Genomic DNA, 21,550 nt, shown 5'->3' with positions numbered 1-21,550 from the left:
CGGCGCGCTGCGGAAGTGCAGCAGCGCCGCGGCGGCCTCTGCAGTCGCGCGCGGCCCCGGGCGGCCTGCGGCGCTGTCTGCGCTGCGGCGGCGGCCATGGTGCAGCTTTACAACTTGCACCCTTTCGGGTCGCAGCAAGTGGTGCCCTGCAAACAGGAGCCGGCGCACTTCTGCTGCGGCCAAGATGAGCTCTTTGTGGCCTGCGCGGCGGCCAGCTGCGGGGTGGAGGTGTTCGCGCTGCGTGACCAGGGCCGCTGCGAACCCCTGGGCTCCTTCGCCACGCTGGGCCCCGTGCTGCGCATGGCGCACAGCAGGACAGGTCTGCGCGGGGCGCCGCCGTGGGGGGGCGTGGAGGGGGGGCTCGGCTGGACAGGTCTGCGCGGGGCGCCGCCGTGGGGGGGGCGTGGGGGGGGGCTCGGCCGGGCAGGTAACAGTGCTGCTGTTTTCTTTGCAGGAGACTATGTGGTAACAATTGAAGAGAAAAACAGAGCAACTTTCCTAAGAGCGTATACAAACTGGAGATGCATGTCAGCTGGGAGCTCTCGTGTGTGTGTCCGGATGGTGGGTCACAAGATGGAAGAGTCATACAGTGAAACCTTGAAAGAACAGATGTCAATTGTGGAAATGCCACTTTCAGATCCTCCGCTGTGCATTTCATGTTGTCCTGTAAGTGGAAATCTTCTTGTGGGCTGCAAAAATAAACTAGTTATGTTCTGTTTGAAATATCTGGTCATAAACCAGAATTTGACTGTATTGGACTTTGAACGCTCCTTAATTTTACACATTGATAACATAATTCCTGCTGAAGTTGCATTTTGTGCCAGACATATAGCCGTAACAACAGAGCTGGATGTTCTGATCCTGAAACTGGAACTGCTCCAACAAGGTGCAGACAACACAGGGCAATGTGCACATAGCGCTAGTACGCTAGAAGAGCCTGTGGATAGAGGCAAGTACAGACATTTACTTTTTTTCATCTGTTAACTGATTAAGAATCTGTTAACTGATTCCTGTTATTCTCGAAGTAGCTCCATCAAGATTATTGCCCCTCAAAAAATATTTCCAGATTGTCTTAGGACTGTCAGCTTGAATATTTTAGGGCGTGAAAAGTGTTGTGCTACCTGTAGTTAGAGGTAATGCCTAAAACAAATACGCCTTTACTTTGCAGACACTTTCAGGATAGTGCAACCCCTACAGCCACAGGATCGAATCTCTCTTTTGGGATGCTATCATAGGCCACATCAAAGCGGTTGCAGTTATGTGTGCTATGTTCAGAAAAATTCTTCCATCGGTATCACTGCCCAAATAACTGCCTCTCTTCTAAGGGAGAAGTAGGAGGCCAAGAGAAAGATGCAATTCATGAACCACAAAGCAGACTGTGGTTACTGGTTCACATGTTTAAGAATGCTTTTATGGCAATGGATGTGCACTTTTGCAACTGTTTGCATGATCAGAAACTGGGTGAAGAGGGAGTCAGCAAATGCCCTTTTTCAGTCCTTTGTCTTCTTCAGTGGTTTGCCACAGAATCTTAGAAAACCTAGAAATAGATTTACTTAGTAGGTTATATTCCCCCATATTGCAAGCAACCCACCCCTATATAATCACCTCCTGTCTTTCTAAAAAGATTAAACACCTACAAACTTCAGAAAAATCCTTCATTTGTAATGGAAGAAACTTAAAACAGAAGAAGATGTTCTTTTAGAAGTAGAAACTTTATCTAGAGAAAATTCAGAGGTAAAAAAGACTTTCCAGATAAGGAAAATGCAAACTGGAATTTTTTTCATTAACTGAAGATAGATCTTAACTCAAAGAACAGCATCATGCCCCTAGTTGTTTTTATTAGTTAAAATTTATTACTTAAAATTACTTAAAATGTTACTAATTAAAATTAAGGATTTGCTTTCCGGAGCATAAGTGAGTTTAAGATGACACGAAATTCTGTCATAGCTGCCTTTCCCATCTTAAAACCTTTCTAATCATCCATAGCATTTTTTTATTTGACAGCTTGCCATACAGAGCACAGATTATCTCAGACTTGCCTTATATTGAACAGTTTAAGTCTTGACTTTTAGGTATTACGACAGTTGAGGCTTTTAAATGAAAGACTGTTCTTGTCTTCAGGCACAGCTCTTTTTGAATTGTAAGGGTTAGAGTGAGCCAGTGCTAATTAGGTAGCTTCAAGTGGAGTATTTAATTGTGTCACCTCAATTTCTTATTGGAACTGATGTGAATAATTAATACAACATTTTCATTGTTAAGGTATAAAAGATGAAGGCCCTTCAACACATACTTTGCAGTTTGAATCAGATGAGTTTGTCATTTGTCAGAAGCCAGTGGAACTGCTTGGGGAAGAAAGTAAGCTATGTGAGATACCCATCACACTGGAATCAACAGGATTAGCTACAGAAGGTACAGAGTACTTCCAAGTGCGGTATCTGCTTTTCAGGTATTAAAAAATGCATTTTCCCTTTTATGGGCTGTATATACATGTACGCTAATACTTCTAAGAAGCCAAAATGATCTGTTATTTGCATCTTTTTGAAAGTATGATCCTGATATTTTGACTTGGGGGCTATTTATAAAGGGTATTGCACTGCATAAATACTGTGATGCCAAAGGAAGACCCATTTTTGGCCTTGCATATCCTAAGCTTTATTTTGTTTGGAGAATATGACCAGTTATTCTCCTTGAAATGGAATTGAGCTTTAATGGTTTTGCAGTTCTGGTGATGTTTAAACAATGTCTGCTTTCCATCTTACCTCCTTGTATCCTGCGAAGAGCAGGCATGGCAGCTTCTCTTGTGATGTATCAGGAGGAGTTGTCTTTTCTCAGCATAGTTTTTGTACTTGTTTGCTTACTGAACCCACAAAACCAAATTTTACACATCTTATTCTGAAGCAGCTTTGTGTCAAATTTTGTTATTGTTTAGAGAAGCCTGCTCTAAAGGATAACACGCAAGAAAATCAGCAGTCCTGGCAGCTATTTTCTGCTGTCGATGCTGTGTGATTGTAATCAAGGCACTGCCAGCTAAACTTCTGTTTTATTTATGCTATAGCTTTCATCAGCTTCAGCTGAAGTGATACTTATTCAAGTACATCTAAAAAATATATTCTCCCTTTGTCCATCTGGAAAAGAGAGTTTACCAAGTATCCTAAGCACTAAGAAGCTACACTGTTTTGTTAGTATCAAAAACATTAAACATTCATCCAAAGCTGAGGAATAATTGATGTCACAGTCCAGGGGTGAATTCCAAAGCAAAGCAGGAAAAAGGATGACACATTCAGTAATAGGAAAGAAATGCAGGACTGAAGATGGACAATGTTATGTATGGTTCAGTTGAATAAAAAGGAAAAAAAAAAAAAAAGATTCAAACTGATGGCAACTTGTCTTCCAATGAGCCTAAACTTTGACATGCAGTCATCTTGTAGGCAAGTGAAGAAGATTTTTTGATTGCAAGAACTTGAGATAGTTGTCTCTAGGTGTGCACACGCTTGTTAGCATTGCCGTGCTAGTTACATTAAGAGTAGGCAGAGTGCACAGTAACATGAGTATTAAAACTTTAGCTATGGCTATTATTGCAGTTTACTTGTCCAAGGTAGCTGGGAATGTTTTTTTCACTGACATCCCATGTTGTTGTTTCGGCTTTTTCCTTCTAGACGTTTTACACCTGACCAGTCGCCTTTTGGCTTTTGTGAAGAGACGAAGTTGCACTCTCTTCAGCTGCTTCCTGTATACCAGACAGGTAGATGCATGTTCATGGATGCATTATGGTCTGTTGGTCTATGTCACAGGAGACCTGGGAAAGGGAATATATATACTAAGGGGATATATATACTAAGCTCTGTACACTGTTCCTGTCAGAATATTTTTTATCAAGGTCTTTTTCCTCCCTTTTCAATGATTTAAACTGAGCTTCCATTAACAAAAAAATCTTAAAGTTTCTCTGAGTTCTGTAGAAACCTTGAACTAAAATGTCAGTTCATACCAAAAGAAGTAGTCTAAATCAGCTTTTATCAATTCTGTACTCGTTAATTTTACATCACAAAATGGCCACTTTTAACATTGCATAAATTTATCCTCAATGTTATCACGAGATGCTAGGCTGCATCTCATTAGAATTAACATCGGAAATCAGAGTGGTAAACCTTAGTAATTGTTAAGATAAAAGTTACCTGTTTGCTAGGCTTTAATTAAAACCAGAAAGGGATAGATTCAAATTTTAGGGGTTACTAACACACACTAGCTTAAGCCCCAGCAGAAACATCAAAAAAATTAATCCACTGCCTTTACTGACTGCTCGCTTAGTTTGTGGTTGTATCTGTTCCGTTAAGTAGTAAACCTTCATTGCAGCTGACCCAACAGAATGAGCTACTTGCCATTCAACTCCAGCTAACTCACGTTCTCTTGTGATTTACAGTCTTCAGTAAGAGAGTCTGTAGAATCTGGACACAGCTTTTACTTCCCAAATCAGCTTTATAAATAAACTTTATAAATAAACTCACAAGGAGTTGTCTAAGATCAGGGCGATCATTCAGTCTATGGGCACGTAGTTGTGATTAGTCTGCCTGGACTCCTACATACTGTTACATCTACAGAATTTCTTCACTCAGTGACGTGTCCGCTCTTTTGTTAGAAATGCCTCCAAATGAGATTACTTATGACATGCARATTGAATGTATTTCAGACCTGTACACTGATGCTCCTATAGTTCTTTTTCTCTTCTGTAGCTACTAACAAAACCAATCTGGAACTCAGTGCAAGTCTGTTTATCTTTTAGGCATTAGGCTCACAAAAGAATTGTAAGGTTTTGATCTATCAGGTATATAAAATGCCTTTCTTATTGTTACATCCAGGAAGTTCTGTGACAGCCCATGGAGAAACTGAGAACAAGAGAGAACTATTGAGTCTCTTTTGCTTTTTCTCTTTACCTCATGTTGGATATCTCTACTCTGTTGGGAAGTTAGTAGAATTGATCTCTACTTACCAATATTCAGAGAAGTCAGAGCAGGCAGTTCTCACTCCACAATTCCTGCATGTCATTACGAGGTACTATGTTTATGATTTTGCTAATAGTATCGCTACCTTTCTGTCTGCTTTTTTCATTGTCTCTAAACTATCCTTCATAGCCTCTCCTTTGGATAAGTTTATGTATGTGACAGTGCAGCATGCCCTCCAGCCTGTGCTTCAAGGCCCATTTAAGGAAAAATACCCGATTCTTTGTATTCTTTGCTAGTCAATTACTGCCAGTCTTCTTTTTTTTTGTTGTTTTAATCAATGTAGTTTCTTCTTTCCCTTTAGTGAGAACCTACAGTGTTTCACAGTGCGGTGCAGTGCAGCAGCAGCTCGTGATGAGGATCCGTACATTGATACGACTGTGAAGGTGCACACTTTCTTATCTGGTACTCGATGAAAAAGCTAAAAATGCGAACAGTAGTATGGCACTTAGTTTCCTTATGCTTCCTTCTGAAATCCTGTCAGTTTCTATTGGCTGAAACAATAGAATAACACCCATAATTACTATTTGACTCTAATTCATGTCACACCACATTCTAATGGTCTACAAATAAATCAGTGAAACACAATCTACTGTTGCTGTTTAAGATCCTAGAACATTAGTAGAATGTTTTCAAATACATTAAAAGCTATAAAAGCACATATATTTTAAACCAAATTCTGTGCTTTGCTGTATGGATTGGAATGAAGGGTGCAGAGTTTTCCTTTATTGCAGCTGATGGTGTCTGTAAAGCCTACACATCTTGAAGCCTACATTTTGCTCTTTTTTTTTTTTTTCCTCTCGGATGTCCTTGAAATGTGAATTTTTGTAAGAGGAGCATAGACCTTTGAACAGGTCTGTTTGGCAGATACTTAGGGTGTTTTTTTTAAGTGGGAGGGCTTTTTATGCTTTGCAAGTCTAGACTTTTCCCCTTCCTCACATTACTTATCTGTAATAATCTGCTGAATTATAAAGGACTGAAAGATAGACTGAAATGTATTTTAAGCTAGTATGTAAGGATTTTCTTTGGACATGTAGACAGTGGACATAAAACCATAGCACAGTAGAGATATTGTAAAATTATCAAGTGACAAACACATATTCTCTGCCCTCCACAGAAACTGTATGTATGAGAGAGACAGGACTGTAATCAAGATGTTGTTGCAGGCAAAATTTTATTTGACGTATTTTTTTTGCTAGCTAACACAAACCTCCCATCATTGATTCAGGTATTGAGATAAAAAATACAAACACTTACATAAAAACTCTCTCTAGCCCCTTCTTCAATCTCAGCTTTCCATATTTTTGCTGTGGGTTACATTCAGTCCATCAGATTTCCTCCAGTGAGGTGAGGGGCAGCGCAGGAGGTTGAGGGGTGCAAGATGGCTTTCTGTCACCCTGCGCATATCACTTTCTTTCTGCCCCACTGTGGTTAATGGTTTCTTGTCTTTCTCTTCCTTAGTGTCACCACTTGGGTGTGGATGACCTGCAGGCTGCATTCTCTCAGGGGTGTCCCTACCACAGTGTGTCCTCCAGGGGCTGCGGCCCCTCGGCGGTGCCCCCCCGCTCCGGGCCTGATCCCTCCGGGGCCGCGGCCCCTCGGTGGCACCCCTCACTGCGGGCCTGGTCCAGCGGGGGCTGCGGGCCCTCGATGGCGCCCCCCGCTCTGGGCCTGGTCCCCCCCCGGGGGCTGCGGCCCCTCGGTGGCACCTCCTGCTCCAGGCCTGGTCCCCCCCGGGGGCTGCGGGCCCTCGGCGGCACCCCCCGCTCTGGGCTGGGCCCCCTCGGGGGCTGCGGCCCCTCGGGGATGTCACTGCCCTGGTGTGGAGTTTGACATGCGAAAGCATTATTTCTGCTGTTTTTCACATGAGTTTCAAAGCTGGCTGGATCCAGTTCTGACTGGCCCAGGACAGTTTCTGGCCTCCTTCCAGGCCAGTCACCACTGCAGTCTCCTGCCTCTTAAACTTAGTAACTTTTATTCCAGGCAGAGATGTGAATAACAAAGTCTACAAAAAATTGTAAGGTTTCTTGAAAAAGTAGGGTATGTTAATTTGTAAATATGGTAATTTATCTTCTCAAAGCTATGAATTCAGAATATTTCGGACAAATAAGGTTGCATTTTTACATTTTTAGTTCAGCATGGAGGATATGGTGAGTCTTGGCTGAGAAGGGCATATTGAACAAATCAAGGTTGAAATACAGAAAATGTAACAATAGGCAAGGAAATATATTTCCATCTATAGTTACTTAATATATTATAAGCAGCTGAAATCAGGACTTTTGTAACCATGTTAGGCAATCTTTTACAACTTGGTCAAATTCAAGCCATTTGGGTTTAAGTGTTCCATGTTAGGTACCAAACTCAGGCTTAGTTATTTCGAGACACAGCTAGAACTGCAGTTCCTGAATGAAATGATATTTTTTTTACCCATTTGTTAAAGGATTTACTGCCATAGTAGTATGAGTATTTTTATTCTTGCTTAAGTGAAGCACTCAGGAAAGCCAGTGAATATTTTTGTGTCATATTATTGGACATAAAACTACATTTTTTTCCTCATATATCTTTTGATTTAAAGAGTCAAAGTACACCCTAACTGAAATTACAAAACAGCCTCTTTCCTTTATAGGCTTGTCCACCTGTGTCACTGGATGTCTGCACATTAAGAATGCAGCTTTTTATAGGACCAAGAGCTATCTGTCATTTCAAAAACCACGTAATTCTTCTGATTAAGGCTGACACAGAAGATATTACTGAAAGAAGAAAACCTACAAGAAGGATGCTGTAAGGATTTGTGTCTTTTGGGGAGATGGGATTTTAATTTGTATCTGTGTTCAGTGTTGAATTTGTGGGTGTTGGAGTTGAAGGGAGGATCCGCTGTGAAAAGATGGTTCTGGAAATAGCTCCCAGACTAGTGGGAAATAACAGAGGTCGAGCATTGTTTTGTTTTGTTTTGTTTTTTGAGTGGATGAGAACAGAAATCAACCACTGAGTTTTGAATTCTGCTACATTAAATGACATGGAAGAAATGAGGGAGTAATCACAAATGGCTGAAATCAACCAAATAAGTTACTCAAAATATTTAAAAGCTGTAACTTTCATGAGTAATGTTAAAAATAACATTACTAAGAACATATCTATTACTCAGAAGAAAAAAAACTTGTCTTGAGAAAGAAAAATATATGAGTACTGAAGTTATAGGCTAGCAAAATGTGTTGTAGCACAAAATAAAGACACACATCTTCTGCTACTTGTATTTTTTCAAAGCTTGTAGTTGACATTCGAGGAAGAAATGTTTTTTGCCTCCTGTAAAGATAATCAGTTGAACAAGAGCTAGTCTACTTAACACCATCATTTAAAAAAAAATGTAAATATCCAAGAACAGTAAAAAACTGAACAGGAAGAGTCTGTTGTTTCCTACAGTGTTTTAACCTTAGGGCATTAAAGACCTAAACAATGCGTTAGACTAAAAACATTCAAGTACTTTCTTACACCATGTTGTGGTAAACACTTTAATAGAGCTGCAGGGATAAAAGTACTTACAGAAAACAAGTATACTTGTTAGCTAATTTGAATTATTCAACTTCGTGGAAGTATCTAATACTACCTGATGTTAAAACCCAGGAGAGGATGTACTTGATGGTTCCTAACCATGATGTCTCTGGTTTATGAGCATGCCTGTCCATTGAGTTATTAAACATTATGATTTAAATCCACAATTTAACTCTCAAGCATTTATTAGCCTTCAAACATATTTATTTATGCATTTAAACTGTCAAGTCATGGGGTTTTTTTGGCTGCATAATGTTTATTTGGACACTGAAAACTCATCTCTTCTTTCTCTCTAGTTCTAGAAAGGCTGACAGCATCAAATCCAGAAAAACTCCTGATTCAGAATCTGGCTGGAATTTATATATTGTAAACACTGTTTCAACTATCCAGCTTTACAGAGAAATGGTATTTGTCCAACTCCTCCAACAAATGGAATCATCCAACTCCTGCTTTTTGTTGTTTGGTGACTAAAAATAAGTATTGTAAATTAATCTCTGCATCTTATCACTGAATATACTGTAATGTGTTTTTCATGAGTAGTCTATACGCTATTTCACATGGTTGCTGCCCTCTCTAGATTTGTTCCTGTATATTCGTTATTTTTGCCAAAGACCTAAATATATGCTGTGTCTGTTCTAGGTGGATTACAGTAGAACGTATGAAAATGTAAAAACTGAGAGTTGCATCCATCTTCTAAGTGAAGCTCACTTATTAATCAGAGCAGCTATAATGGACCCCAGTTTCCTTAAACCAGATGAAAAAGAAGAACTTCTAACAGCATTTAGAGAAAGTTGTGCTTTCCTAGGAGACTGCTACAGCAGGTGATGTTTTGGATGTCAGAGTGATATAGATGAACTTTTGTTTCCAGTAATGCAACCCTAAAAGTTAAAATACATTATTCTTTGCTATTTTACATTAGCATTGCATATATAATATAAATATTTACATTCTACCAAAACAGCTTAATCTGGTCTTCTATTCAGTATCTGGCTGTCTAGATATTTGCAGGTACTGGTGTGTCTGCAGTTTTGACTAATGCATTATTTTAGTTCTTAAAAACAGCAGTGGCAAAGGTATTACCCTTAACATTTTTCCCCCCCCTTCCTCTCTATTGCTTTCAGGTTTGACACAAAGGATTACCACCTTGCTTTGCCTTACTACAGAATGTCTGGTTTATCCATGACGGAAGTTTTAGAGAGACTAGTTTCAGAAGGTGATGAAACACACAAATATGAGAGAGGATTTATATTTTACTTAACTCACTCTCTTAATGAAGACTTAAATGAAGAATTAAGTCAGGTAGAAAAAAAGAAGCTGTTTTTTCTTACTGTTTCTATCTACTGCTTCTAATTTTGAGAACTGCGTGTCAAATTTTAATTAAAGTTTCCTTTGAAAATGCTGAGCTGTATATTTAGTTTTACAGTTCTTTTTCACATGGTTTTTATTTTCCTTTATTTACAAAATAGCAAGCAATTTCAGCAACTGTAAAGAGAAAGTTGTGATACTTCTGGCCACTTTCAAGCAGCATATTGTCAGTTTTGCTATTGTGATGGGTGTTGCTAATGATCTGGGTCCCAATTACACATAGAGATACTTCCATGCTAGGAAAGTTCTTTGTCAGATTTCTATCATCCTCCATTTCTTTAAACCCACATTTCTGTAACAAAACAAACGGTTATTTTGAACACTGCCAAACTGTACACATTGGTAAAACTGATTCACTGTGGTGGATGTTCTCTCAGCACCCCAGAGTATGGACTGAATCACTCTCATGTAAAGTTCCTTTACTTTTACCAGGAAGGTAGGAGGCAGGAAAAGCACTGTGATTTGATAGCTGAGCTGTCTGTCTGTCTAAGTGCTGTTTTTATATGCTGTGAAAGACTGTATATCTGGAAAGGTTGAAACTGTTAAATGGCTTTTATTTTAACAGGAATCAGCAACTAAAGTTCTCCAAATATTCTATCTTACTGAACCTGTCCAGCTGCCACATATCCTCTGCAGTCCCTGCATGAGGAATGTATGTCCTTTGACAGCCATGAAGTATCTTCAGAAGATAGAAAAGATTATGCCGTCAGTGGTCCTGACACTTACTAAGGCTTCCATGGCTCTGAAAATGGGAGACCTGATGATGTATGAACATGAGATGGACTCCTATAAGGAGGTAAGATATGCTTAAAGCATGAGCTATTCACCCTTTGTAAAAACCCAAGTCAGTAGGGTTTGGCTTGCCGTTGTATTTTACCATAAGAGAAACTTTCAGTCGCTCTTCCTTTTCCTCCTGATATGCTGTGTAGTCTCCACTGAACGTCTGCAAGAACAGACTTGGGCTTGAGGGCTGGCATATGCTGGGACTGTACCATTTATCTTGCAGGAAGAGTAGTCTTATCCTGGCAACGCCTTACCGAGTGCGCAGAATTTTCAAAGCTATTAATTCTTGCTAAACTAAATGCTATTTACTGGAGCATAGCAGGCTCTGCAGAGCCAGTGCTCTTCACCAATATGGCAGGGTTGTATAGCAGCATTCTTCCCCCCCTCTATCTTTGATTGATATGCCCATGAAAACTTAAATGTCTGTATGCAAACAGCCCTTGTAAGATTGCTCATGGAGAAGAATGTCCTTGGTGCACACAAGCCATAATTTCTGTATCCAATTGCTGTATACAATTTCCCTTTTTTTTTTTTAAGGTGCAATCAAGGCACTTAACTGCTGTAAAGACTGCATCAGAGCATACTTTAGTGGTAACAAAGTAAGAATTCTGCATCAGCGAAGAAAACATCGTTAGTGAAGCAGTCTCTGTCATAGATGTTCCCATGTGGTTTTAGACTGAGACCAATCTTTAAATTACTTGTTAAGACTGATCAGGACAGTTGAATATTCACAGGTTACAGAGCTTGAAATGTAATCATCTCCTCCTGAGAGTGAGCTGTTGGTGTCTTAAGAACTTTTTTAATAAAGTGATGGTTGTTCCAAAGTTAAATATCAATTACATTAGGAGAAGCTCTGGGGAGCTTTCAGAATTAGTAATGCTTGAATTACAAGGCTGGGAACCATGGAGTGCTATATCAGCAATGGTATTTAGCGCCACCTGCCGTCTTACCTATTCACAGCAAGATCAAGTGAAATGGCCATGTTGTGAGCAAACATACACATTCCATCACAGTATGTAAGAGTGAAGAATGAGAGAGGGTCTTAGAAAATCAAGTATTGGGGGGGGGCGTGGGGGTGTCTTTTTAATCTGACCTATTACAAAAATGCTTGTTTGCAGCTCATCTTTAAAAAGCTTTTTATTGTGAAGTTGAGGAAAATACTGCTTTTCAGGAAAATAAGGAAAGGAAAGACAAGTTGTATGCATAGGGATCTAAAAATCTGAATTCTGTTCCTAGGTCTGCCTTATATTTCCTGTGTAATTCACTTAACTTGTTTAGGCATAATTTCACACAGAATCACAGAATGGTTGAGGTGGAAAGGGATCTCTGGCGATCATCTAGTCCAATCCCCCTGCTCAAGCAGGGTCACCTAGGGCATGTTGCCCAGGATTGTGTCCAGATGACTTTTGAATATCTCCAAGGAAGGAGACTCCACAACCTCTCTGTGCAACTTGTTCCAGTGCTCAGTCACCCTCAGTCATCAGTGTCTTTAAAACAGAAATAGTATCTTGTCATGCTTACCGCTGAAAGCAGTAGAAACTCCAGAAATTACTTACTGTTGCACATCTTACAGCACATTTTGATCATTGTTTCAGGGGTATTTTCAAATAAAAATCATACTTCAGCAAAGTAGTCCTATTGAATTTCCAGTCAGTGACTTTCAAAACATCTTGTGTGTTGACTGACTGGGATTTCATAATAAAACCTATCTTTTTATGTGCATAGTAACTCCAAATTTCAACAGCCTGTTACTTACAGCATTCAGGCAAACAGCATAGCACTTAGCAGCCAGTGTTCCAGCACACAGGGTAGAGGTGAGTCTCTGGAAAGCTGTCCTATAAATTGTAGAAAGAGAATTTATTTCCTTCCCCTGACTTTCCTTCATTTCATCTATATAAGCTTGAGTGCCTGAGCAAATACTGAGTTTGGTGGGTTGATTTGTATGTGGATTGAATTCTTCACCTGATTTATATCTGACTATGTCTGTAGACAATACTGGCGTGTGGCTTCATTGGGCAGCCAAAACTCTTGAGACAGCATAAGGAAGGAATTGTTATTCCGACTGAATTTGCTATTCATCTGAAGGAGACACAACCTGGGTTACTGGTGGCTGCCACTGTGGCTTTATATGAGAACAGTAAAATTGAACTGGAAGAAGCAGATACCTTTTTCAAGGTTAGTCTGTGATCATTTTTTACTTTTATTTTTCTCATAGCGATGTTAATATGGGTGAGCAAAGCAGTCTGAGTTGTTCTTCACTCACATTCCAGGGTTTCTTCGGAAAGAGAGAGATGGGGGGTTGGATATATTCCAGCTTTGCTAGATGACTGTAGAGGACTGAAACTGGACCTTCTGGAAAGAAATACTGGCTGAATCAAGCAAAAATATATATATTTATCTGTTAAATTCTTTGTTTTGACCCTGTTATGTGAACAAAGAATACCCTGATCTCAAATATCTTTCAATGGCTTCCTAAGACCACTGAAGCTTAACAGAATTTGGATAAATCATTTCCATAGGCTCCTTTTGAAAAAATCATTAGGACTAAAACACATTTCTAAAGAATCAGACTTAAATATTTATGAAGGTATATAATGCTCTGCTCTTCAGTTTCTGAAAGAAGAGTAGCATCTCCACAGTTTGTGGAAAAGTAGTTTTTCTGGTCACTGAAGTTTTCTTTATTAAGAGTGGGAACAGACAAACTTTTTTTCTCTTCTCTACAATGAATAATGTTGTTTGGATTAAAATTATACATACTTCAGTACATTATGTGTGTACTTCAGTATATTATGGCCTTGGATCTGTTATTTTGAAAGACTTTTATCAGAAATATCAATTCATGAAGCTCCCCAGCTGAGCTACACAACATTTTGTTATTGTGGACTTTCTTTCCATTAAGATTTTTCTTTAGAAGTTGCCTGCTTAGCTCTTGATACATTTAAAAAAACTCCAACTTAGCAGGTCTGTAAATGCTTGCTGACTGGATCATTTCTGAGTAAGTCTCCAAGAAGAAATCAAATATATAATTTAGAATTGATGTCCTTAAAATCATTCCATAACCTTTTTACTTTGCCTGTCACTGTATTATGTAAAATCACACCCATTAGATGTACATCAAGACAAAAAAACAACCACTGCTTATGCTAAAGAAGTGGAAAACTGTTACTTCTTGTTCCTTCTTACTACTGCTACTAATAATTACCATATTCTGTGCTAACTTGCTGTCTTCTAAAATTTTTGTTCTTAGACATTGTGTAATAACAGTGAAAACACTATCCCTCAGCTCTTAGTAGATTTTTGGGAAGCTCTTCTTGTAGTATGCTCTCAGGAAGAAGTACTTCAGGAACTCTTATTGAGGGTTACTTCTCAGTATGTTTGGAGAATATCAAAGAGGCAATTTCCTGAGACCAAACCATTGAAAACAACAGAGGATCTGGTAAGCACACCTATGCACTCAGAGAAAGTTTTATGATTTCATCATCCAGCCAAAGTCCATTCAAATACTATCTTGAGTATTTTAATTCTGGGCAGTTTATCGCTTGAAAGAAGCAAGACTGAAAACAAATAAGGTAGCATGGTACTTACCAAATAGATATTCCTGGTTCAGGTCAGTCTTGCTGTTTGGGTACATCTACAAATAAACTTCCAGCAGGAATTTTGGTTCTGGACAGGAATAAGGGCTTAAATGAAACAAAGAGAGTTTGTCAAGTGGAGTGTTTGCGATTTTACAAAGCTGACTAAATGGGAAAACCTGGGAGTGAATGACTGTAAAGTTTTCTGAATTGGAAATCTGGAATACAGAATTAAGTAGAAGTAACTTCAGTTTATTCCTCACTCAGTCATATGAACCAAAAGAAAGAGCAACTGCTCTTCTAAAGTATGCTACTTGAGAATTAAATTTTCTTCACTTGGAATGGGTTTCACATGGATCTGTAAAAGCAGAAAGATTTCTGATATTAAAACTTCTTTCTTTCTTGTACAGATAAATTCCTGTAATCATTTTGGGTTGATTTTTCCCTGGGTAACTTTCATAATGTCAGTGGGATCTCCATCTGATAAAGATTATCCTGAAGATATCTCAAAACTACAGGTATGAAACCTTTACAGTTTAGACCCGTTCTGCAAATGTTCATTTATGTATGAACATCTTTCTCTAGTGGGGAAAAAAAAAAAAAAAACACAAAACTTGTATTTTTAGAACTTTAGCCTTGTTCAAGAAAAACTGCAGGGTTGGGGTCTTCATTTATATCTATAGAATACAGTACTCAGCTCTGAAACTGTAATCATGTTTATCAAAACAAGATGTAATAAAAAGCTGTTTCTAGGATAAGACTTCTGTGTCCAAGTTGATCTAAAAGACACGTTGAAATTATAGAAGAAAAAAATACCTCAAAGATGCGTCAATAACAATGATATATACATTTGCAGTCTATTCCACACTTACTTTCTCAGTTATCAGTAACTTATTAAAGGTAGTAATATTTCAAAACTATTACAATAAGTGAAAGCTTTTGTTTTAAGATTATGGTTAACTTTTCTTGCAAAGTTTGTCTTAAATTCAAACAATAGCTTTTCTTCTTGTTTTTAGTCTATTTTATGTAGTCAGTCAATCAATGTAACTTCAGCTCTGCCTTTCTTGGAGCCTCTGTCAGAGGATGGCAATGTCGGCCTCACCATCCATGTTCTCTGCAGTACACGTCTAGGAAAGTATGAGGATTCCCTTGACCTGCTTCTGAAAAAGTGTCCTGATGCAGTTGTATTATATGCTCAGCACGAACTGAAAGATGACAATCGGGTGAGCTGCTTTTGTTAAACTCATTCTTTTTTTTCTTTTTTTAACACGGTTGTGTACATGTGCACACTAGGAGAGATAAAATAGCCCTGCTTTCAAAGTAAAGTGCTTAGCTTCTTTTGAACCTCTCACTTTGCACTGAAATTTCATAACTGAATCCCCACTAATTTTAATGAGAAATTTTTTTTTCACAGTTCCTTCATGAAAATATGACTGCTTGTATTAATTTTAGTAAATAATCTTTTCAGATGGCAGAGTGCCTCAGAAAAGGGAGAATAATATTTTTTTTCCACTGTAAATGAAAACTCAGTCTAGTTTCTCACTAATCAGTGTTCTAAATGATGTTTGACAGCATTGCATAATGTGTCAGATTTTAGTGATAAGCTGGGAAAAGATGGTCCTTCAAATAAAACCACTTTTAAACATGTTCTTAAAGCATTCTAGTGACATCTGACCTTATAGCATAAGAATGATACAGGTTCATTAGTAAGGAAGATTAAATTATGTTATGTCCCACTTTCTCCATAGGCCACTATGCAATTTTAATTGTGGATCTGATTTTATTCCAATGTTCCAAGAATACAACAGTTTCCTTCCATTGCCCATCACAGCTACTCAATTAATTGTGCAAAGTTTTGCTGGCTAGAATCAGCAAAGGCGATCCCCTACTATCTGGAGATACAAGTACTCCATTCAAAACCGAATTTCTGCTTTATTTTCAGATTCGAAAATGGTTTCTTTGATTGTTTCCATGTTAGTGGTAGAATTGAGTGTGAGGTTATGGTACTGAACCTGAAGACAGGTGGAAGAAAAGTATTACCATGTGTAGAAGAAAAGGAAAGAAATCCCTTCCCCCTCTCCATTCTTATAGGAAAAAAATGATGCACAAAAAATTAATTCACTACTACAACTGTTGGAAGCAGGCAGATTAGCTCAGGAGACAGAGCAGAGTTCTCACAGTAATGTTATATACCACTTTGCATGGAGTTGTTTGGAGGGAAAAAGCTTAATTTTCTTACTGCATCAGTCTGTTGCTAATTATGTACATTTATTTTCTGAACTATAAATACTCTTATCTGTAGAGGCACTAGGGGATACTGTTTAAATATTCATCAAGTATAAAAAGTATAAAAAGAGCACAGTGAAATTTGAAAATACTACATATGCAAGAATGCTTCATTTCAAATCATTATATAAACTAGTTCCTGAGTCCATCTTAACCTACCTGTATTTGCACACATCTGATCTTAGTTCAGTGTACTTTTAGCAGGTGTTTCATGCTTTTAATTGCAGTCATTCTTAGTTCACACTTTTACTGGGTTTTTTGTTGTTGTTTTTTTTTTTTAATTAGGCTATGTGGTGGAACAAGCTGCTTCCTGAGCTTTGCAAGAGAACCAGACTTACTGGAAATTACTCTCCTGTTCATATTTCATCACTGAAAGGTAAATCACATGATGACAACTCAGCTCAAGAAGCCTTTTTATGGCATGCAGCATTCTAAACATTGTTCAGCCTAAGGACTATTGGTGTGATATGTGGAAAGAAGGGGACCATTTTCCATGGGTAAAGCTAATACAGCTCAGCAGGCTCTCAGGTCAGTAGAGCAGCATTCTGCAACATGCAGTATTGCTGCTTCATATAACAATGGTGGCATTCATATTACTTCTGTATAGGTCATGAATAAAGACCACAAAAAGCTATCAGATAGCAGTAATAGTAATTGTTTTTTTTCTAGGCTAAGTGACTATAGAGTTCTAAGCAATAGCTAACAGGCTATTATTAATCACCCCATGGAGTGTTTAAGTGTCTTTTTATGACTAGGTCATAGATTGAAAAACTGCAGTGTGTTATGATAGTTGGTAATATTAAGCAGAAGGAAATGTCTGTGTTCATTTTGGGGGGGGGGGTACTACTGGCTCTTTGGCCAGTGGAAACAAAGAAATGGAGAAACCAATCTTGAAAGTTGACATAGTCCCATTGTTAGGTGTTTGTAGGAAGTCAATAATACGGAGTAGCTGAGGGGTCGGTTTGTGTATTTTTGACAGAAGAAGACGACTGAATAAAATACAAACACACGTACGCATGAATAAAAACATAACAAGACTATCCCAGTGGTACAATCTGAGGGCAGAAGAACAGCATTGCTGGGTTGCATGGTGTAGAACAGGTTGCCATGCTATACCATAAAGTTCCAGGTTCTAGTGCCAGAAGTTTTTCTTTTGAATCATTATTTTCATGCAATAACTTTGCATTAATAAGTACTTCAGACCATGATGTTAAACAACTGCATCTCAGAAGCTGCTCACAGAACATCACATATTGCAAATCATGCTGAGTTAGGGTACTAGCATAGATTTCTAGTGCTTCCTTTCCACTTTATACAAAACATTTGAAGTAGCAGGTCAGAATTCTGTAAGCATTAGTGCCACATGTAGACCTGATGAATAAAGATAGAGGTATCGTTTCATTCTGAGATGTAATTGTTTGAAATGCTGTTTCATTTTTTGGTATTTTTTTTCTCATAGTTGTATGTGGTCCCAAATGGGTGTGTCTTAAATTTGATTCCAGTTATAGTATTTAGGTAATTTGATGACTTCAGCTAGTAATGACATTGTTAATGTTGTTTTTGTTCCTTTTTTTTAACCAAAATATCTTAAACAAGATTTTTTTCCCTGTCCTGAGCAGAAACTTTATCAGTTGTTGCAATGGAACTGGAACTAAGGGATTTCCTCAATGTTCTACCAGAGGATGGAACTGCAGCATTTTTCCTGCCACATCTTCTTCACTGCAGCCAAAGGAAACCGTTGACCTAAAGCCAATGAAAGTTTACTACGCACTCAAATACCAAGAATGCGCTGTAATAAAAAAGTAAATGAAACAGCAGAACTACATAGAAAGTATTGTGGGACTCACCTTACATATTAGCCACCTTATGTCTGAGTTGAAACCTTATTATGGAATGATAACTACTATCTCAGGCAGAGCATCTCTTTTAAAGATGATGACAGAAAAAAATACTATTGCACATTGACAGAAGTTGGCTATCCAGAAGAATTCCTGTCAGGTAAAACTGAATGGGGGTTGGCCAGGTAAAAGCACAACTATTCAACTATTAGATGTAGGTCACTCATCTCCTAAATGAGGATAAACTTATGGCCAAAGTGGTTAAAAAATACTGACTGTACAGAACAATTACACATTTAATGTACACTAAAAGTGAAGCAGGAGTCAGTCTTAATTTCATGCTAGTTAGTTGGGTCATGATTGAGGGAGGCATGTCTCTAATTATATGAGTAAAACTGCTTGCCTTTCAACTGAAACTAGGTACCTTACTTCATTTTGCAACAGAGAAATTCCCTTGAATTCCAGCTGGCAAAACCAGTCACTGCTCTGTCATCTTAATTACATATCCATATAAGTGTTACACTGAAAATGTTTTCATTAACAATTCGCAGAAAAAGACTATAAATAAAAGAGGAACATTTTTGTTTCTAAGTGGAATGGAAGATCTGGCCTACTGCTTGCTTGCTGTCTTGTATGTTGGTTTTTTGTTTGTTTGTTTGTTTCCATCTGTTGTCATATCTGTACTGGGGTATCTAAAGTATCAATACATCACAAATCCAGCTGAAAACCCTATTTCTTCCAGGTCTTTTGGTAAGTGTCGTGTGTGTGTGTGCGCGCGTGTGCACACTGATGTGTGTTTTTCTTCTGGGCAGAAAACGTTCTGCTCTTCCAACTGGAATTTTGTCATAAACTATCACAACATTTATGAACTTATGAATGCAATTTAATGTTTTTTTAGAACCTACCACCAGTAAAACAATGGCAGTATGATCCCTTAACCATCTAAAGGCTTAACTAGCTGGCACTGGTGCTATCAAATCCACTTTCAGTAAAGCCATACTGTTACTTAAGCCTCTAGCAATCATTCAAAGGCTATCTCATCTGCATTCCAAATGAAACATCCAAAAAAAGTAAAGTTGTTTAACTTTTCTGTGTGGTATGTCTGTTACAGCCAAATCAGTGACCTAATTTAGTAGCAGGACTATACTGGCTTCAATGACCTCTTTCTGCTTTAAAAAAAGAAAAAGCCAACAGGGTTTAACTATCCTCCTCATGCCTTGTCTTGATACAGAGAAGCAACTTGCATTGTTCTGGTATCTTTTAAAGTAGAAACGTTTTCCTTTCCCTGCTCCTCTCATACACTCTTCGCTGTTGTTTGATACAGGTGAGGGATCAACTGAGCAAAAGGGAAAGCTGGGCTAATGAAACACAACTAGATGATACTTGCTCATACTGCTTATGTTTTTGACCAGAATTGGTCATGCAATAGCACTGCTGCTTCCATCTGTTGAGAATAAGTGCTTAATTTATGTAGCTGCATACCACACAACTAACAGCAAAATGATTCCACTGCTGTAGTTGTTTAAGATTCATCAGGGCAAAGCTCTTAGGTAGCAGCCACCAGATTTTACCCTTTTATTCCCTGAATTTCATTAGGCTTAATTCAGCATAACTTTGCCCCTCTTATAATTATTTTTGTAACAGAAAAACAAACATCTTGTGCAGCCATGATCAGTCTGCCACTTCATGTCTTAGCTTCATTATCTTGAAAGATATTACTTGATAAAACTATAATTCAACAGAAGTAGAGGATTATTTTGTTAGAAGTTTATTATACAGTCTTATATATGACTTAATTTTGAACCTACGGCGCAAGTGATAGCCCAATTGCTATTTCCCATCCTGTAACAACTAACATCTGACTAGTGAAATGTGACATCAGATCTGGGACAAATACCTGAAATGAATTTTGCTGCCACACAGGTTTATTTACAAATTAAAAAAAAAAAGAAAAAGGAATGTACATTTCACTTGGCTCTTCCATATTATTTGCATATATGATAATTCCTCAGCAGTTAAATAACACACATCAGGAATCACCTAGAACATGCTAATTAGCTGGCAAGCTACAATTTTTATTTAAGGAAAATGTTATTTATAAACTTATATCCTTAAAACTGTTATATCCATACAACTGTCTCAGTTTGTCTGTCAACTGTCAGTCTTTGTTAGCAGCGGGCCACCAAATGAAATCTTCAAAAACCAATGCTGAGATGGATTGTCCAGGAGATAGTATTTGTCAAGAAATGCTTCACTGAAGAGAGACCTCAGAGAATCACTGTGGTAAAATGGCTTCTTCATTCTAGTGTGCCTGTTGTACCATTACACTTTAACTGACTGAATGATCTTGGGGGAAAAAAAGACCATTTGTCTCTAAAAGGAAAAAACAGCTTTTGTGATACCCATTTCATCAACAGAGTCTTTCTATGCATATGGACAACAACAGATCCCAGTACCTTTTACGTGTTGTGAGTTAGTTTTTTTTTTTAAAAAGCCTCAAAAATGCACCAAATAGTACTGAACTGTCTATAGATAGCTGATTATGAACAATCCAACGCGTTGCTTCTCTGGGTAGGTAAAAGTCTATTTCTACATCTCTTTCAGTGTACTGTAAGTCAGCTCTTCTATCACCTGCACAAGTTTGGCATGGCATATTCTGTAAATCAGAATGGTTCATAAAACAGTATAGAACAAGATTGTGTTCAACATTCTAATCTTTTTTTTTTGTATTTATACACACACACGCACACACTTTATACACACCACACACTTTAAAATGCTCTTCACCCTTTGTCAATATATACCTATTATGCTGCATCTTTTTAATACAGGAAAACGATACTTTTAAAATTGTATTAACTTCATATTAAAAAAGAACTACAGTTTTTCAGGATTCAACTTTTCTGCATAGGTAACATTGCTAAAGCAAGGTACTAGTGCCTGTAAAGCTAAAATATCCTTTAAAAAGAAAACAGGATTTTAGTTTTCAGTACCTTAACTGGTGAGGATGATGACTTGATCTTTAGTTACCTGTTCTTGGTTTTGTTTTTAAATAAAGATTGAGACGGAGTTTAACACTATTGGCACTTCTAGAGTACAGAAATACTCTAGCTCATGAAGTTTTTTTTTTTAATGAAAATGTGCCATTTTAATTTCACTGATG

General features: G+C 38.1%; 2 protein-coding genes across 4 annotated transcripts in view; one reads left to right on the top strand and one right to left on the bottom strand.

Moving 5' to 3' along the window:
• The first annotated feature begins 40 nt into the window (after positions 1–40).
• Positions 41–21,083, top strand: HPS3 (HPS3, biogenesis of lysosomal organelles complex 2 subunit 1). Of its 3 annotated transcripts, none has more exons than XR_003253390.1 (17): positions 41–319; positions 455–949; positions 2,260–2,446; positions 3,657–3,742; positions 4,854–5,046; positions 5,299–5,380; positions 7,621–7,775; positions 8,840–8,948; positions 9,183–9,364; positions 9,665–9,842; positions 10,474–10,704; positions 12,681–12,866; positions 13,939–14,127; positions 14,674–14,781; positions 15,280–15,486; positions 16,835–17,077; positions 18,169–18,255. XR_003253390.1 is itself a non-coding variant. In XM_026065139.1 (17 exons), exons 1-17 carry the CDS (start codon positions 97–99, stop codon positions 18,294–18,296), a joined length of 3,030 nt encoding a protein of 1,009 aa, XP_025920924.1. In that variant the 5' UTR covers positions 41–96; the 3' UTR covers positions 18,297–21,083. The 3 variants fall into 3 exon arrangements, 2 of the variants coding, with proteins under 2 accessions (XP_025920924.1, XP_025920925.1); XM_026065139.1 differs by having other exon boundaries at positions 16,835–16,925; positions 18,169–21,083; XM_026065140.1 differs by lacking the exon at positions 41–319 and having other exon boundaries at positions 575–666; positions 809–949; positions 16,835–16,925; positions 18,169–21,083.
• Positions 18,441–21,550, bottom strand: part of CP (ceruloplasmin) — a 22,501-nt gene continuing 19,391 nt past the window's right edge. Inside the window, exon 19 of the mRNA XM_026065141.1 lies at positions 18,441–20,760. The gene's annotated coding sequence lies outside the window, so the exon portion shown is untranslated. The remainder of the gene's footprint in view (positions 20,761–21,550) is intronic.

The sequence above is a fragment of the Apteryx rowi genome, unplaced genomic scaffold, assembly GCF_003343035.1.
Source record: "Apteryx rowi isolate R43461 unplaced genomic scaffold, aptRow1 scaffold_224, whole genome shotgun sequence".
Lineage (NCBI taxonomy): Eukaryota > Metazoa > Chordata > Aves > Apterygiformes > Apterygidae > Apteryx > Apteryx rowi.
The sequence above is the reverse complement of the archived record's forward strand: the minus strand, read 5'-3'. Positions and strand labels throughout refer to the sequence as shown.

Excerpts from the sequence above, each read along its gene's own strand:
- HPS3 (XM_026065139.1), top strand. The coding sequence starts at position 97 with ATGGTGCAGCTTTACAACTTGCACCCTTTCGGGTCGCAGCAAGTGGTG. Across the intron at positions 8,949-9,182 it reads TCCAGCTTTACAGAGAAATG|GTGGATTACAGTAGAACGTA; the intron begins GTATTTGTCCAA and ends TGTCTGTTCTAG. Across the intron at positions 16,926-18,168 it reads TCATATTTCATCACTGAAAG|AAACTTTATCAGTTGTTGCA; the intron begins GTAAATCACATG and ends TGTCCTGAGCAG.